This window comes from Maylandia zebra, linkage group LG6, assembly GCF_041146795.1.
Source record: "Maylandia zebra isolate NMK-2024a linkage group LG6, Mzebra_GT3a, whole genome shotgun sequence".
Taxonomy (NCBI): Eukaryota; Metazoa; Chordata; class Actinopteri; order Cichliformes; family Cichlidae; genus Maylandia; species Maylandia zebra.
The window spans coordinates 15,286,672-15,305,833 of NC_135172.1; the positions used below are offsets into that span (position 1 = coordinate 15,286,672).

A 19,162-nucleotide genomic window follows, 5' to 3' on the forward strand; every position below is an offset into this window, starting at 1 on the left:
ACCTGTGGATGCAAATATAACTGAGATCCAGAAACCTCTGCTGGGTTATTTCTTATTTAAAATGGGAACTGGTGAACTGAAAAACCATCTAATGGTCTGAATAACATGGATTTGAAATACATTTTGGCAGGTCTGCACAAAGACAAAAAAGGAGCCTTGGCCTTTTAATTAAAAGAGCTCTAATAAATCATGACAATTTTATAAATAAAGCAAGCTATATTCAGAATGCTTTATTTGGATTCTTGCAAATAAGAATCCAAATTGGCCAGAGGTGGCCCACACATGGGCCAGCACAAGGCCAGATGCAGACACACTGGTGGTCCTGACAGCTGACCAATTCCCCTTCGTCAGCCATCATGGCATCTTCTGCCCCTCCTTTGCAGGGAAGATGGAGGCCCCGTTGTCATTGTCGCACCACATCCCGGCTCATTCCTGTGGCTTCATCCCAGTCAGCTGACAGCGGGTTGGCAACCTTGGACTCTGCAGTGAGTAGAACGGACTCTGCCATTTCAGTGAATTCTGTCACAAAGGACTTGAGGTTGGTGACTGTTACTCCCGTCCCTACTGGGACTGTCAAGACTGCAGACAGTATTATTGATTCCACAGGGGTTAATGACTTAAAGATTCCCGAATTTTCTAAGAATAAAATTTTCCAGACCTCTCCAGGTGTTACATCTAGCATTTCCAGGCCAGCTGTTGTGTTTGTTTCTGGTGCAGCTGCTACATAAGATGTTTGTTCAGAGCCGGGGATAATAAAGAAACATGTTTAGTTCCTGAGTCAGATCTTGGGTTGGAATAACTATGTTTCTAAGGAGCTAAACAATGATATGGCGGCTCCTATTACTACTACTCTCATTGCATTCTCTGTTCATGAGCCAGCCAAACTGTACCCAACTTATTGTGTGAATGACCCGATCCCCTAAAAGATTGTTTGCTGTGCTGAACAAAAAGCATTGTCAAGGATGGCTAATTTTACACCTGAACCTATGCTCTCTAAGGAGCTCCCCAGTCGTTTTGAGACCACAGCTTTACCCATGGTTACTCCTGAGTCTTCTCGTCTGTGTATTTCTGTGCCTACTCTCAGGGTGGCAGTGCTCCGGCCTTTCCCTGCACCCATTCCAGCACCTCGGGTGAGGGTGGCTGGGATTCTGCTGGTGCCTGCTCCTATCCCCAAGCCAGCCTTCACCGGTCCCTGGACCCTTATCTGTTCTTTGGGTGGGGACAGCAGACGCCCAGCCTTTGCCTGTGCCTGTCCCGAGAGAGAGGGCAACTGTGACCCAGCTTGCTCCTGTGATATTATTCTGTTATTATATGTTACCTTATATATGTAATCAAAGTAGTTGAATTAGAATACTGCTGTAGATCATATTATACCCTTTAAAATAGAGTGTGTGATCTGTATGTAGTTTAGTTCTCATTATACTTTTGAGTTAACAGAACATATTCACATATTAGTTCATTAGATAAATGTGCATCACTCTGTATCCTTGATCTGCTGGGAATGTGTTACACTGTTTTCTTGACATGCTTAATTGTTGAATCATGAAGAGAAGGTTGTAAGCAGGAGACTCTGTGTCTAAGACAGGGGAGATAGACAGACCACATTCCACACCCCCACCTTACAGAAAGCAGAGAAACAACTGCCGAGGTCATAACTTAGGCGCTGTAACAGAGAAAAAATGTGATGTTTTGGCTTTTACGACTAGCTGGGGGCCACTAGAGACTATAAAAAGCTGAGCAACCCGTCACCATTTTGAGACATGTGCCTGACCCTCTGGTAGCATCTCTCCCGTCCGGACGTTGTAATGCTCTGACTGTTGAATTGTATGGAAATAAATGATTGTTGATTGAGCATTGATACACCGAGTATTGTCCCTCCTTCAGCCCAAAGATTCAAAGAACTGCGTGTTTTCAACAACTTGGTGCCGTGACCCGGATCTTTGGTGTGCTGAGGAGGTGTAGATTTGACCTTTGGTGAGATCGTGAGGCGAGGTGAACAGAGGACCGGTCCAAAAAATAAAAAGGTAAGCACAGCCTGTTGTATTATAAATACCAAATGTGCATATTGGGCTTTCCAAATTAATCTGTTCGCTGAGTCACATGTATTTTCACAGTAAATTTGTCGGTGTCTGGTTTTTGGTGCAAGATACTAACAACATAAGTTGAGGCTGAATTCCAGTGTGTTAAATAAACTGCTTCTACCGAGAAACTAATAAGACACTACGTTGAGCTAGTTGCAGTAAACTGCTTCTACCGAGAAACTAATAAGATACTACGTTGAGCTAGTTGCAGCCACTTTACCTTCCACATTTAATTTTGTCTAATACTGGCTTCTGTAGCAATAATACGTTAGAATTTCTTCTGAAGACGCGGCCATTAGTTCAGTACATTGAAGTCGAGGTTTGAAGTTTGTTTATGGTGTCGGTTACGTCCTGGCTCTTGCCGGCTATGAAATAGAAGTTGATTTAAGGAAAAGCAGATGCTGGCTTCATGGTGCGGTTAAACACTGGCAACGCGAGAGCGAAACACGTCCGTAGGTTTGGTTTATGATACGGCCGTGTTCCGGTGATGCGGCCGTGAAGTGCAGTAGTGGTTGGTGCTAATTTTAGTACATTGAACAGAGGTTTGACGGTGGTTTGTGGCGTCAGTCGAGTTTTTTTTTAAGGGCTGCGGTCATAAAACAAAGTAAAATTTTACTTGCCAAGAAGTACATAGAGCAAAACCTGGTTTATGATGTCTGGTATAACTTCGGGGATGCAAGCATCACTTTTATGATGCGACTTTGCCCCGTTGTGGCGGTCATAAGCGCAGAGAAAGGGGTATTTTGGTCTATGGTGCAGTGTGCTTTAAGAAGATCTAATAGTTGAGCTCAGAGGTTTCTGTGTAAAATTCCCGCTGAGGAAAAGTGTTGTGTGTGAGTCTGAAAGCGCGCTCTGGGTGAGAGAGTGTGTGTGAAGCTGCGAGGCGCGCTCTGGGTGCTGTCTTGTGGGTAAAGCGCGCACTGAGTGAGAGTGTGAGTGAGGCGCGCTCTGAGTGTGTTTTTTGTGTGGAGTGTGAAGCGTGAACACAGTGACAGTGACGGTTGATGTGTTTGATTAGGAGGACATTAGAGCAAATACACATTTTAGGATCAAAGGTTGATGCCTAGTGTACCTGTGGAACATTTGCCCTAGGAGTGGCGACCCTCCTGTCCGTGGACGCGTGGCCAGGACCGGCGGCGTCCGGGTGCCGAGGTGGTGACTTGGGGAGGTGAGGGCCCCCGCATAGCTACGGATATAACACTGGAACGGCCGTGTAATCACGGGTTCACATTTATTCCGGACTAGAACAAGACACATTTTGCGAACAAACGTTGAGTCTAGATTAGTAAAGAAATATAAAAAGGTTGAATTCCTCGTTTCAGTGGTTGAAATTGTTGTGTGCCTGTCCCCTGACGAGTGTGAAATTAAAATAAAGAGGGAATTTGGAGCCACATAGAGATAGACGGGCATAATTGGGTGTATTACTCTGTGGTGTAATAAAAATAACAAGGAGAGATAGTAAGAGGTGTGCAGTGGAGAATTATAGAGGAGTAGAGAGAGGAATGTGTTGGGAGACTGGCGTACAGTTTACGCTGTCAAGGTAGGCGTGTTGCCTGCTTATCTGTTTAACAGTGATGAAAATGAAATTAAATAAATCTCTTAGTGTGTTAATACAGGAAGCTGCGGACCTGGACCAACTGCCCCCACAAGCACAGCGGCCGAAGCAAAATTATAGGTAATGGGAACCACACCCAGCACGAATCAGCAGCTGTGAAAAAGACAGCAGCGAGGAGAGAATTAGAGGAGAAATTAAGAGAAGTTTTAACACATAAAATTGGGGCCAACGGACTTGTGGAGGTTGGGAAGGCGTCCGGAGCATCACAACAAAAGGTGAAACAAAAACACACACAAGCAGAGAAATCTGAGGGAAAGGCTCCTTTTAAGGTAACGCCTAGTTTGAGAAAAGATAAAATTAACCTGCTTTTATACAAATGCACATACACGCAATGAAGAAACAGCTTACACTCATGCACACGTGAAGATTTTCCAGCAAGGTTAAAGAAAAATTAACATACTTAAATGATGAAGTCTATACATTACTGACAAAGAAACCCTCTGGGTTGCAGGACAACAATTTAACTAAAAAAAAATAAAATAAAAAGGAACACTGGTCTAACCAACCAGGCAAGACACAACAAATTTAGTGGTTAAAAGATTCAAATTGTGACATGTTTTCTGTTGATTGATTAATAAAAGTGATTACTGAATGAAAGAAAGTTCCTTTTTTGGGCTTTTAAACATGATCTTAAGAATTTTAACATATACCGGTGTTGTCCTGTCAACTTGGTGGGTTAGGAGTTGATTATATCGGGAGACAAAAAAAAAAAAAAAAAGGGGGAGAGAAGGCTGACACAGGGCCTGGCCCCATTGCCTCCCCTCTGAATAACACAGCCAACACAACAACATTTTCCTGTTCGTTTGTTTTTGTTTTTTGTTTGTTTTTGTTTTGTTTTGTTTTTGTTTTTTCTATACATATTTAATTACAGGCTGCTTTGCCGGCCCTGAAAGCCGAGGCTGACTGGACTCCTGCTCTCCCCCATACGTGACACTGACCAAATGCTGCAACAGCTGGACCCACAACAACGACCTGAGAATGTCAACAGACCTGCAGGAATGTGATCTCAGGCAGCCGAGACGGAGAGCACTAAACCTAAGGCCCGTTTCACTACACGGGGGAAAATTCCCAGACTGCGTCAGCTGACAGAGCTGTGACGAGACGCCCGCCAAGCCCGAATGAAAAGTAAGGCCGAGCGAAAGAATGCTGACCTTGATAACTTTGCATTCACACTGTGCAGGACAGTGATGGACCAACACGGATGATCGGGTGGCGAAAAAGGGCGTGACCGAGACAAGAGGAGTAACTGAGGACAGAAGGCACCTCAGAATGGACAAAAACACAGAAGAAGATGCAGGTTTCACCTGCGGTGAACATCGACACTGGAGAAAGGACTGCCCCAATTGGGGTCAGAACCAGGATGGACTGAATTTTGAGCAGCAGCAGCAGCAGCAATGGTCGCAAACAAACTGAAAAAGGAGGGGGGCAGGACCCCAGGGCACGCTTCAGGCCGTGGTTTACCCAGAACACCAGAACAGGAAAGTGATGAACACAAACACCCACACAAACACACATATCTACATGCACTGACTCAGAATGAAGAGAAACACACACACACACACACACGTCTCCAAACACACAGATTCAGAATGAAGTGAAATACACACATGAACACGTGCACTCGTTGAGTGAGTGAGAAATGACACACACACACACACACACACACACACACACACACACACGGGAATGTTGATTCACTGAGAAGTGATGCACACACATACACATGCACACGCTTGTGCAATAAAGAGTGATCCACACGCACACACACATACACGCTGATGCAATGAAGAATGCTTTGCTTATGCTGATATGCAAAATGCTGCACACAAACATCCCAATGCATAATTATTATGAGGAGCCATTGATTACTTAGAATGTGTTATATGTCACCTAGGAGGCATTTATGTAGATTTTAGGAATAAGCTCTAAAACGGTTTGGTTATGAAAACAATGTCTGTGCGTGATGTCTGTTTATGGCTCAAGGCCTTGACTGAATTCTTTGCTGTGCTTCACACAGCCCTGATGAGGAACAGTGGCACAGAGTGAAATTGATGAATTAATAGTGTAAGTTTTAGGTTGGAGTACGGCATTTTCTGTGATTGAGTTTTAATTCAAGGAGGAACAAAAGGTGTTACGGCACCTGAGGTTCTCATTCCCACACAATATTGTCCCGGCAGGAAGCAAAATGTTCCTGTGAATTTCTGGTTGATTGTTTGGTTTTGTTTAGCGCTAGCTTGATTTTATCAGTGAGCTTTGGCTTGTGTTCTTTCTCGTAAGCGAGAGAGGGATAGTTTTATGCTTGGACATGTCTGCAACGGGCCCTAGTTTGTGTTATTTTAGTAGTATTTTGTTGGTTATGTCTGTTTTCGTTTTTGTTACAGTGCACTGGAGAAAAAAAAACATCTGAGAGGTGTGATCCACCGGTGGTGATATGTTGATATTTTGTGAGTTTATGATTTAACAATCAGCTCTTTAAACCAGGCCTGAAAAATTGAAATTTAAAGCGCTATAAAATATTATTACTGTAAACAGTTGCAAAGTGTGCTTCTCCATGATTGTAATTGGCTTGGGAGAAATTCACTTATAGGGAACACTGATCTAAAACGATTGCACCGAGTCAATCCGGCCCAAAAAAACAACAAGGAATTGTTTTCCTTTAAAATGATGACGTCATCTTGCTGGTGATGGAGGCTCGAATAGGTTGCGCGGGAGACTCCATTATCAGCAACATCTGGTATGAATGTGTATGGAGGTATGCATGTGAATGGACTGTGATGGACGGACTGGAACCTTTGACTGACTTGATACTGAGACAATGACTGCACCAACTTTAGGATTAGTAAATGCCAATAAACAAGTCACCCAGCCGACAAGAGAAGGGTGGATGCTTCGCTTTGTTTTGTTTTGTTTTTTCAGGAGCAGGAGGATAAGAGAGACTGGAGGAGGAGACTCTAGCTTCACATAAGTATGAACTGCAGACTTAACACTGTGGTTGCTGATTTTGAGTTACTGATGTTTGCATCAAGAAAACTGTGCTATATTAGCTGTGTTTTGAGTAAGGTATCATGTTATATTATTGGGAATGCCAAATGCTACAGTGGAGAAGACTTTTGATATCACTCATGACTGGAATATGTTACTATTAACCACAGCAGGCCACTGTAAAAAGTCAATTAAATTTTATAGAGGAAAATCGCCAAAATTGAACAATACCTATGAATGACTGGCCACATTCAGAATAGAGATATGCAATAATAAACATTGGTCCACGTGATTTAGGTTCTCACTTGAAATAGTAAGTTATTAAATGTAGAATATAATCGACAGGGACATTTGATAGGATGTGGTACTGCAAAAGAACAAGAGCAAAGTAAATAAAGAAAATATTGTGTTTAGTTTGGATAAATTCAAATTAAAATGTACCATTACACTCAGAGGATCAATATGGAATAAAACATATGCAAAATTTGTAGGAAGTACATTACTGATAACTGTTCTGTCCTGAGCGTTTGTTTCCAGAGCACCCACTTGACCACACCAACAGTTTCTCGCCACCGAGGAGGGGTACTTGCAAAAAGAATAAAATAAAAATCTGAGTTTAACAAAACATTTTAAATGTAAATATCAAGCTTACCTTTCTTTTTCCATGAAATGTGCTAGTGGGCACGCCAGACATTTTGAAAAGGTGGGCAAAACAATTGGCAAGGCCACACCCCCACACGTGTGATATAATTTTAAAGGTACTGTTGCCCTCTCTAAGAAACATCAGGACTTAGAGGAGTGGCAAGTAGAGTATGCGAGCTACAAGCAAAAACTAAAATGTGTACTACAGTGTGCAAAAAATGAAATACTGGGTCATCAGGGGGTCATGAAGGACATTTATAAAACTAAAAGTCCCACTAACCTTAAAGTGCACTTGAAAAGCCAACAGAAGAAGGTTAACCTAGCTTACCTAGAAGACCTCATCAGGGGGAGCACACTCCCCCTCCTTGAAGAGCTCACCCACTCAACCCGCATCCCCAGAAAACAGCTAACCCCAGATAAGGCAGCGTGATGTATCCCGAGACAACAGGACTGGGACATCTAAATAAAGGTGTGAAACAATCGCCTTCAAAAGGTTATCAATTCACTTCAACCAAAATTAGGACCACACGGTGCGGCAAGAGTTAATAGTTATTAGTCTCAACACCCAAGGATAACCAGAAGAGCATGACTGATATGATGGAACTGGGATTTTGTTACACTTAATTTTTGCAAAACACAAATAAAACTAAATTGAAACTAAGGATTTTCAGAAAATAAAAACTACACTAAACTAGCAAAGAATTGGTAAAAACTAATTAAAACTGATATAAAATTGAAAATCTGAAGTCGAAGCTAAATAAAAATAAAAAACTGATGAAAATTGCAAAACTATTACAACCCTGGTGCAGAGATTGGCAAATCTGACCAGGAAACGTTATAAAATGGATTGTCAGGATAGTCAGCGTTAAAGCCACTTTTGACAGTCCATACTAGGATGGCATTGGACATCTTCGGGGCAGAAAAGGGTTGGTGTGACCAAGGTGTGGTTTGGCTTGTTGTATGTACATTTCAAAATGTTACAGCTCTGGATGGACCAGTTACCAGGGCATGGAAGGATGACAGACTTTATTACATGAGGAGAAGGGACATTTTCGGGATCGAAGATCCTCAGGGATGACAAGGTTGGAGCAACGGTACTCAAGAGAAGAATTTCTGATACTTTCTGAGATATGATGTCACTAACCTTCTCTTTTAATTGTCTAGCTCCAATGAATTGACACATGGGAGTGTGTCAAAAAGGGGGAGTTGAGTCTGAACATCAAACAATGGTTTTATGAACATCTTATGACGTTATTTCTGTGTTTAATAATTTAGCTATGGTAAAACTTAAGCTTATAATGTGTTAGACTTAGAAAGGGTTCACTAATTTTTGATTTCTTTTACACACACATAGATTATGATTAGAATAGGTCCTGAACATAATATTTTAAACCAAATTTGAATCATTAGAACAACAATGGATAACAATATTAGATTATCAAGGCTAGGGAGAGAGGTGTTTTGGTTTTCTGTCTCTTGCAGAGAAAGGAACAGACACCAGACGGGGACACGGAGATGTGAGGACCCTTCACAGCAGAGACAGATGTAGGCACTGCCGAGACAGCAACTGGGGTCAAGTGTCATGACGTTTGGGCTCCTGGAGAAGATGGATCCCACAAACACAGCAATAACCATGAAGGGGTTGGCGAAAACCAGGAACACCAGACCAACGAGGTTCGAGAGGCTCTTGGCAAAAAGGGGGACACGCCGGTGAACCCAAAACACACAGATCCTTGTTTGAAATCGGGGTAGAATAATCCCCAGAACTGTGCAATGACTAAAGGGTGGTCTAACCCCGGAGGTCGAAGAAAGAAGCTGAGAATCACCCAACTGGAAGACACTGGTAGCTGCAGCAATAAAAATAAAGGTTAAAAGCTCCTTAGACAGAGGTTCTAGTCTAAGTACATTTGAAAGGTATAAGGGGGCATTAAAATGGGAGTGGAAAACTGGAGCACCAAAATAAAGCTGTGGGAAAATGGGGAGTGATGGGAGTGTCATCTGTAACTGCCGTTATGGTTGTAAATCTAACTTTGCTTGCATCTGAACTGCGTGAACACAGAGGTCATCCCCCATATGGTCCACCCGTTAAAGGGGGACAGAGGGCCTCAGGATCAAGAAAACCTGGACCTTGCAACGCTGAAGTGCTTGTTATTAGTGATCTCTTTAATGAGAGATCAAAAGAGGGTATTGTGATATTATTCTGTTATTATATGTTACCTTATATATGTAATCAAAGTAGTTGAATTAGAATACTGCTGTAGATCATATTATACCCTTTAAAATAGAGTGTGTGATCTGTATGTAGTTTAGTTCTCATTATACTTTTGAGTTAACAGAACATATTCACATATTAGTTCATTAGATAAATGTGCATCACTCTGTATCCTTGATCTGCTGGGAATGTGTTACACTGTTTTCTTGACATGCTTAATTGTTGAATCATGAAGAGAAGGTTGTAAGCAGGAGACTCTGTGTCTAAGACAGGGGAGATAGACAGACCACATTCCACACCCCCACCTTACAGAAAGCAGAGAAACAACTGCCGAGGTCATAACTTAGGCGCTGTAACAGAGAAAAAATGTGATGTTTTGGCTTTTACGACTAGCTGGGGGCCACTAGAGACTATAAAAAGCTGAGCAACCCGTCACCATTTTGAGACATGTGCCTGACCCTCTGGTAGCATCTCTCCCGTCCGGACGTTGTAATGCTCTGACTGTTGAATTGTATGGAAATAAATGATTGTTGATTGAGCATTGATACACCGAGTATTGTCCCTCCTTCAGCCCAAAGATTCAAAGAACTGCGTGTTTTCAACACTCCGCACACATACCTACTCCTCAGGTGCGAGTGGCTGGCACCCAATTTTTCCCGGCACCCATGCCGGTTTCTGGGGTGAGACCAGCCAGGACACAGTCGAACTCCACACCCGTACCAATCCCTGGGGTGAGAGCAGCTGGTATACAGCAGGTGCCAGCACCCATTCCTGCGTCAGGAGAGCCCAACCAGTGTCCAGCCACATCATCCTGCTTGCGCCAAAATCTTTCATTTTAGGGGCTCAAAAGTAATTGGGCAAATTAAATAACTGAAAATAAATGTTCATTTCTAATATGTTTCTAAATGTTCATTGAAGTCTTGAACTCATGGAGATCACAATATGCTGGATTCCCTCCCTCTTAATGCTCTGCCAGGCAGCTTTCTGGGTTGGCTGTATGTTTTTGGTTATTTTAGGTTATTATCCATCTGCATTATGAAATGGCCATTAAAAACAATGTCCAATATATAATTATAATTGGAATATGTTTTAGTAAATAGGTTAAAAACAACTTGCATCAATGTCCAAATATAGACCTTACTGTAACTGTATCCTTATCTACTCTTTTTTTTTGTCTAAAATATTTCAGTTTCTTTGAGTTCAACAATGCTCCCCTCTTCATCTCCTCTCTACCTGAGCCTCATCCTCTTTTTGTCATACCACTCCCCTGTTCTCTCCGGTCAGATTGGTAACTACAGCCAGGGTTAGTCTGTTCCCTCTGTACCAGGACACAACCTGTGGGGAAGGGTTTGATTTTGTCAAAAGGGAGCCTACATGATTAATGTGAAGACCTAACCCCAAACACCTGTATTCTCTGCTCCGATGCTCCTCAAGGCAACAAGCAGTTACAGTAGTTAGTTAGCAGCAACTTAAACTGTAGCACATACTTTATGTGAACTTCATTTTTAGCTGCCTGTGTCTCTAGTGGACTGGCGTGGATTCAGCCGATGCAAGACTTATATTTACAGCAGTGCCCAGACCTCTGTGAGATATACCACTATATGATATTATAACTATTGAAAAAGTTATAGCATCCAAGGGTTTTTGTAAGGTCTCAGAGAACATCTTGGAGATCACTTAGTGTCTCACGATGACAACTGGCATCTACGTAAAGATTAGATGTTATTTTTTTTATCTGAAGACAAACTATGTAATTTTCATTGGACATCTCAGCAAATTGCACTGCACTTTCCTCTGAGTTATTGATTCTGTCACTAGTTAGCTAAAATTAATGTAAGTCTATTTGCCACAACCAACCAGCCAACCAACCAGATAACGTCCAGTTCCGTACTGACAAAAGATGGTGCTAAATATGTTTTTAAATTTTAATTTTAAGCACTTAAATCCAGTTTCACAGACAGTGTTACATCTATGTCAGATTTTGAGAGCAGGACTTAATGGTGTACATTTCCTTTATACTCTTAAGGCTTAAAAGGAACATGAAATGCTACAAATATAAAGGCTAGATTGGACTTTGCTAAAAAAAAAAAATGTAAAAAAAGTCAGCACACTTCTGGAAAAACATTGTTTGGACAAATGATACCAAGATCAACCTTCACCAGAATGATGGCAAGAAAAAAGTATGGAGAAGACGTGGAACAGCTCATGATCCAAAGCACTCCATATCATCGGTAAAAAAAAGGCAGAGGCAGTGTGATGCCTTGGACGTGCAAAGCTGCCACTGGCACTGGGACACTAGTGTTTATTGATGATGTTACACGGGACAGAAGCAGCTAAATGTATTCTGAGGTGTTTCAAGACATACTGCCCGCCTAGAGTCAAATTGATTTTGTAAATGCATTTCATACTACAGATGGCTAATGACCCAAAACATACAGCCAAAACTACCTAGGAGTTTATTAAAGCCAAGAAGTGCAATATTTTTGAATTGCCAAGTCAGTCAACTGATCTTAATTCAGTGGTTCCCAAACTTTTTTTGCTAGGCCCCCTTTGTTTTACAAGAAAATCTTCTGTCCAAACCTGTCCATTATGTCCGTTATGCTAGGCTCTGCACCAAGGGGCACGCCCCCTACTTTGGGAACCACTGTTTTAATCCAATTGAGCATGCATTTCACTTGTTGAAGACTAAATTTCAGACAGAAAAGCCGACAAACAAATGACAACTGAAAGCCGCTACAGTAAAGGCCTTGCAGAGCATTAAAAAACAGGAAACCCAGCATCTGGTGATGTCCGTGAGTTCAAGACTTCAGGTTGTCATTGCCAGCAAAGGGTTTTCAACCAAGTATTAGAAATGAAGATTTTATTTTCAGTTATTTAATTTGTCCAATTACTTCTGAGCCCCTGAAATGAAGAGATTGCGCTAAAAAAGGCTTCAGTTCCTCACATTTTTATGCAGTCTCTTTATTCCATATATGAAATTAAAGCTCTGTACTTAAACTGGATCTGAGTTGTTTCGTTTAAAATTCATTGTGCTAATATACAGAACCAAAATTAGAAAAAAGTTGTCTCTGTCCAAATATTTGTGACCTAACCATGTATAGGTAAGTTCTGAAAACTGCGCAAGTGCTTATCGTATCTCTTCAGGTGTAAAAGGTTAATCCTTGAAAGTCTCATGCACCATAGGTTCGGAGAGATGAAGTGAGGGAAGATTAGAAATTTACAGTCTCCTGAGTTATACTGTAAACATTAACCCATCTCCGCCAGACCAAATCTATCACTGTCACGCTGTCACTCTATTTATGCACGTGTGATGTGCAATGTTCCCTCTAAGCTGCGAACGTGCGCAATTGCGCACTGCTGGCACGGTCTCTGCGCACAGAAAATCTGTGTTGCGCACAAAAAAACCTAACCTGAATTGAAATTAAAATTAATACTTTAACAATTCTGTTTTGCAGTGTTAGTCACGATGCCACCTTATCCCATAGTCCAGCCAATGATGCGATTCATTCGTATATACGCAGCTAATCACCGTCGTCGACAGGCTTTGACAGCGTCCTTATGTGCCGACACCGGTGTTTTAGCTAGCAAAGCGGCGTGGCCGATGTGGAGTGAAGCCACGTTGATGACAATGTGTAAAACCATTGGAGATGTGAGCAGACGGAACAATTAACGGAAAAAGTGTGGACTTTATACCAGTTTTTAAATTGTGTTGATAGGCCACGTAAAACCAGAGTTATGATAAAAAAAAAATGCAATGTTTGGTTTTCTTCCTGAATACTGTCGTTGTTTATATTTACTGCGGGAATAAACGGTAAAAACGGCGTTTTATAAGAAAAAAGGCTCGAAAGCGCTCACCTGTGAGCAAAAACAAACTCCACCCCCTCTCCCTTTCCTATTCGTCCAAAAAACTACCATGTCGACCAATCAAAAAATGATATGGCAACGAGGCATCTAGTTGTTAAAAAACGGGGGGAAGTTTTAGGAGTGACGGCGGTGCTTTGAGATGTGAGAGATTTGAGACGTTTAGCGCAAATCTTGTGTAGTTAGTGTGTCGTGTAGTCAATAGTTTTGTTGTGTGTGTCAGAACAATGAGGCGACTGCTGAATGTTACAGGTGTTACAGGAGTGATACATCTCCTGCTGTCAGGCCTGCAGGTATCAGGCTGTTGTTCTCCTTTATCTCATAGTGGACAGAAAGTATTTTTTGGAGTGGCACAAATAATTTGTGTGGCATCAAATTTGATGCAGATCAGCTGATTGTTCTGTAAATAGTTTGAAATGTTTATTTAAAAATGCCTTGGCTGTATTTAAAAAAAAATAGCTGCAAAAAAACTTGTGATCTCCACTCAGTTTGGCAAAAAATCTGTTTGCCAAACTGAGTTACTTTTTTAAAGAAGTAACTATATAATTAATTGCCCAGCATTGGTCATTATATACTATATTTTGCAGACAGAGAGTTACAGGACTCTCTCCCAGACCACAGACTCATAATACAAGTCAGAGCTTTATAAAAAAAAAAAAAAAAAAAAGGGGGGGGGGGGGGGATGAAAGAAAGTTGTGTTTTCAAAATTGGAGTTCAAGTTTTTTTTTTTTTACTTCCAATAGTGTTAACATACTACACAGGTCAATGGCTAGATTTTTTTTACATTTTCATTGTAAATGGGCTAAAGCAGTTAATTAAAAGTAGTCTAACATAAATGCTGTAATTTGATTATTTGAATAAACCATGTAACTTGGATGGATTCGATGCTGGCATGACCACAGTGCACACGTCTGATGTCGCTCACAGTAGTCCAAGGGACCGCTCAGGGAGTTTGCTCAGACACGTGAAAAATTAGAGGGAACATTGGTGATGTGTGAGGGACATTGGTATGCCTGAGCAAATGAGTCAGATAGGGTGTTAACTGTGCTGTCAATGACCCTAAGATTATAATCTCCCAATCCCTTGTAAATGCCCAACCCTATATACTGAAATCACTACCAAATATGTGCAAATAACTGGTAAAATGCAATAGTGAAATCCACTTCTACAATATTCCTGTGTGTCATGAAATAAATTAGCTCAATTAATTATTTTGTTAATTTTCCAGTGTACAAACATACATGGGTATTTTACACATGTTGTGATTGGGATACATGGACCAATTCTCAGGAAACCTCATGGCAAAGCAATTCTACTGTAGACTGAATGGATTTATTAAATGTGCTTCCTAGTGGACGAATAACAAATACATAAAAGGAAATATTTCAGCTGGTTTCATACTCATACTGGCCTTGTGTATCAGCACTATTGCAATAATTCTGACAGATAAAGTAAAAGGCTTATTGAACATTGAACTATCCTCAGTTTGATAACACTGACTGTGCATAGGTTAGTTTAGTGGAACTTGTCCACCCCGTTATGTCAGAGCCCAGAACAATTTTCTGCATGGACCACACCCAGTGGATGAAACTGAACCAATCAGCGGGAGCTGTGCACAAAGTTCTCCTTTTATGGAGAGAGACTGCAGAACGGACCCTGATAAAATCCTGCAATTTACTGCCCTTTATTGCAGTCAAGTTCAGGTACTAAATCCTATGGGAGTGCAGCCCTGAGTCAGAGTTCTCCTACACTGAAAACCTTTCCTCACACAGGTAAGACAACAGCAGATCCCACTGAATGTCTTTTACTTATATTTTAAATACTCTCAAATTGTAAACTTCACATTTCAAACAAGTGGTATCTTTTAATCCCATTACTTAAATTTCTTACTTAAGTTGAACCGATCATTAGAAACCACTTGTTATGTATAATGTTCTTGTTATGGCGTCTTGATGTGTGCTCAATCATCCAGGTAAGTAAATCTCCAAAAGTTGATTCTGTTCATCTGGACGTAGCGTTTTGTGGGAGAAACGTTTCGTCACTCATCCAAGTGATTTCTTCAGTCTCAGCTGACTGCAGGTTTCCCCAATCTTATAAACAGTACATTTGCATAATGACTTCAATGGGCTGGTTTCAGTCATTCCAAGAGGATGCCATCTGTAGTTTGTAGAAATGTATTGACTAAGGAGTTGGAAAGAAAGCGTCCAGACTTCTTCAAGTTTCTAGAAGACATTCTACCTTTGATCCAAGAGGCTTCTTCGGTTCTAAAACTTACCTATCCCCTTGCCAGTCCAACTTTTCCACTAAGAATTGCCTTAGTTTTTTTTTTTGTTTTTTTTTGTGAAATAGATTCAACAACGTACTCTTCAGAGAGATTCTGGGGGATACTGACTTAACAGGATTATACAGTTAAAATATCTTGGAAAAAAACACTGAACATGTCCACATCTGTCTTTGGATTGGAGGAAGCCAAAGAAGAACTTGAAGGGAAGCCACACAGGCACAGGAAGAATATGTAAAGTCCCCACGGAAAGGCTGGTTTGGAAGAAAGATCTTCACTGTGAAATGCCAGTGCTTTGTGTTGTTTATGCTACATTAAATGCCACAGCACAAAATTGAGACTCATCACAGCGGCCACTGGCTTTCCGATCTTCTATTGTCCAACTAATAGGAGTTGCAGCTAGTGTGGTCGTTGTCTTTGTTGCCATCATATCAACTTGAAGGATTTTGACTATGTGCCTCAAACATTAGGCATCAACAAGGCATTTTCACCCAAAGAACTGCAGCTCACATTATATTTTCTCTTTTTCAGATCACTTACTGTAAATCCTAGAGATGATTGTGTGAAAAGTATTCTTAACAGCCTTCTATAGCAATGGGCAGACTGAGCACTGGGTTTCGACTGAACCCTGTGCCAGCGATGTCAGATGATAAAACATACCACATGGAAAACACTACAGCTTAACAGCTGATCTAAAAATCCTTTCCTCCCTTTTTATTCCCTTCATACAGAAAATGGAAGACGAAATTGCCGCCCTCGTTGTTGACAACGGATCTGGAATGTGCAAAGCTGGCTTTGCAGGAGATGATGCTCCACGTGCTGTGTTCCCCTCCATTGTTGGACGCCCCAGGCATCAGGTACATATTCCTTAATAAACCTCACATACCTTGTAACCTTTTCATAACTGCTGACCTTTTCATAATCACACTGATCTTTGCATTCCTAGGGTGTAATGGTTGGTATGGGCCAGAAAGACAGCTATGTTGGTGACGAGGCACAAAGCAAAAGAGGAATCCTGACCCTCAAGTACCCCATTGAGCACGGAATTGTCAACAACTGGGATGACATGGAGAAGATCTGGCATCACACCTTCTACAATGAGCTGAGAGTTGCCCCTGAGGAGCATCCAGTCTTGCTCACAGAGGCCCCCCTGAACCCCAAGTCAAACAGGGAAAAGATGACTCAGGTAACAAGAGCTGACACCTTGACGAACTTCCCCCTAAGTCAGGAAACTGTTGAGCTGCAGTGCCCAACAACAGGAAACTATGTTGCCACTCGGGTGTTTCTTCCCCTGCTCAATCTGTCTTTCCTCATCCTCCTTCAACCCTCCAGGTTTTTTCTCCAGGTGTCTGCATGTAAAAAAAAGAAGAATGGAGCAGGTTGCGGCACTTTAACTTGTAGAGTCAGTGTAACAAAGGAGTTTTGTAATAAATTGCTTTTCTATAAAGTAGTTTTACTATTAAAATTCAACCCAGTGTGCTGTTCTTTCCGTACAATTGAACTAACACATAGAAACTTATTTCAGAGTACTTTGGCTTTTAGTTTCACTGATCATCTCTTTTCTCCTGCTCTCCTTGCAGATCATGTTTGAGACCTTCAACACTCCTGCCATGTATGTGGCCATCCAGGCAGTGCTGTCCCTGTATGCCTCTGGTCGTACCACTGGTATTGTCATGGACTCCGGTGATGGTGTCTCCCACACTGTGCCCATCTATGAAGGCTACGCTCTGCCCCATGCCATTGTCAGGTTGGACCTGGCTGGCAGGGACCTCACAGACTACCTCATGAAAATCCTGACTGAGAGAGGCCACAGCTTTACCACCACAGGTGAGAAAATGGACACAGTCAAGGAAAGATGGTTTACACCAGGAAAAACCCCAGAAAAGCCTAAATGTAATGCGTTTTCTTGTCTCACAGCTGAGCGTGAGATTGTGCGTGACATCAAGGAGAAGCTGTGCTATGTTGCCCTGGACTTTGAGCAGGAGATGGGAACTGCTGCCTCTTCTTCATCCCTGGAGAAGAGCTATGAGCTGCCTGATGGACAGGTCATCACTATTGGGAATGAGAGGTTCCGTTGCCCAGAGGCTCTCTTCCAGCCCACATTCCTTGGTAAGCAGCGTCAGCTTTAAGATAGATTTCTGTGAATTGTTAAGCAGTTGTAGCTGAGTGATCACTAACGTTCCAACTCTCCACAGGTATGGAGGCCTGTGGTATCCATGAAACTACCTATAACAGCATCATGAAGTGCGATGTGGACATCCGTAAGGACCTGTACGCCAACACTGTGCTGTCTGGAGGTACCACCATGTATCCTGGCATTGCTGACCGCATGCAGAAGGAGATCACTTCACTGGCACCCAGCACCATGAAGATCAAGGTAAAATTCTTGTTGCTCAATCCTCAGTCTGTGATGTTTAAATGTGGCGTGTTTTCATTGCTGACAACTCTACTTCTGCCCTTGCAGATTATTGCTCCCCCAGAGAGGAAGTACTCTGTATGGATTGGAGGCTCCATCCTGGCTTCTCTGTCCACCTTCCAGCAGATGTGGATCAGCAAGCAGGAGTACGATGAGTCCGGCCCCAGCATCGTCCACAGAAAGTGCTTCTAGACAGACTGCCCCCACCCCACCACCACCAAAACACACACTGCAAGAAAAAGAAATGACTGGCTCTGCATACATGCCTATAGCACCAAACTGGTGCATGCCTAGCCGACACCTTTTCCATTTTTCCATCACTTTGGCTATGGCACCATGCTTTCTCATGGGGAGAAACTCTGCAGGAAGCATAGAGCATCCCATTCAGTGTGAATTTGTACTTAGTTTTTCTGTAACAAACTCTTTTTCACTTGAATGTATTTCAAAAATAAGAAATGTTTCCAAAAAATACTGGAAATGTGTTGATAAATATCAGTAAATTAGTAAACCTATAAATCCAACATGAAATATTATGGCTTCTTCTTCTTCTAAAACATTGAAATGCAGCAATTTCAGCTTCATGAAGATGTATCTGCCAAGATTTTTGTATTAAAATGGTTTAGCAAAATTGACAGAAAAGATTATCAGTTTTGTGATATTTTTCTTTAGTTTTTTGTTAGCTTTTTTTGTTTTTGGTCTCACTTGCTTTACTTATTGAATGTGTTTATTATTTATTTTTACATCTACAGATATTTTACTTCTTGGTCATTGCCAACTGCACTGTTTTCTCACAGCACGACCGTCGGTGGTATACTTGGACTGGTAGCCAGGGAGGCTGCAGCACTTGATGAACTGAGTTGACTGAGCATTTGTCCGAAAAGATGAATGCACAGTCAACTCTAACTGAAACAGAGAAATAAAGAAAGGAAGCAAAACAAGAGAAATGTGTCCAACTGTCAAGGGAGGCAAAAGTACAGGCAGCTATATATATATATATATATATATATATATATATATATATATATATATATATATATATATATATATATATATATATATATATATATATATA

General features: G+C 41.5%; 1 protein-coding gene across 2 annotated transcripts; it reads left to right on the forward strand.

The window, feature by feature from the left end:
- The first annotated feature begins 15,089 nt into the window (after positions 1–15,089).
- LOC101487522 (actin, cytoplasmic 1) lies at positions 15,090–18,667 on the forward strand. Of its 2 annotated transcripts, XM_004568292.3 has the most exons (7): positions 15,090–15,165; positions 16,406–16,531; positions 16,621–16,860; positions 17,255–17,501; positions 17,592–17,783; positions 17,870–18,051; positions 18,139–18,667. In XM_004568292.3, exons 2-7 carry the CDS (start codon positions 16,409–16,411, stop codon positions 18,280–18,282), a joined length of 1,128 nt encoding a protein of 375 aa, XP_004568349.2. In that variant the 5' UTR covers positions 15,090–15,165; positions 16,406–16,408; the 3' UTR covers positions 18,283–18,667. The 2 variants fall into 2 exon arrangements, with proteins under 2 accessions (XP_004568349.2, XP_076740858.1); XM_076884743.1 differs by lacking the exon at positions 15,090–15,165 and having other exon boundaries at positions 16,400–16,531; positions 18,139–18,656.
- Positions 18,668–19,162: the final 495 nt, after the last annotated feature.

What these genes read in the sequence shown, in the direction of transcription:
- LOC101487522 (XM_004568292.3), top strand. Translation starts at nt 16,409, where the DNA reads ATGGAAGACGAAATTGCCGCCCTCGTTGTTGACAACGGATCTGGAATG. An exon ending in ACAGGGAAAAGATGACTCAG is followed by an intron (nt 16,861 to 17,254) that starts GTAACAAGAGCT and finishes CTCTCCTTGCAG; the next exon opens with ATCATGTTTGAGACCTTCAA. An exon ending in CCACAGCTTTACCACCACAG is followed by an intron (nt 17,502 to 17,591) that starts GTGAGAAAATGG and finishes CTTGTCTCACAG; the next exon opens with CTGAGCGTGAGATTGTGCGT.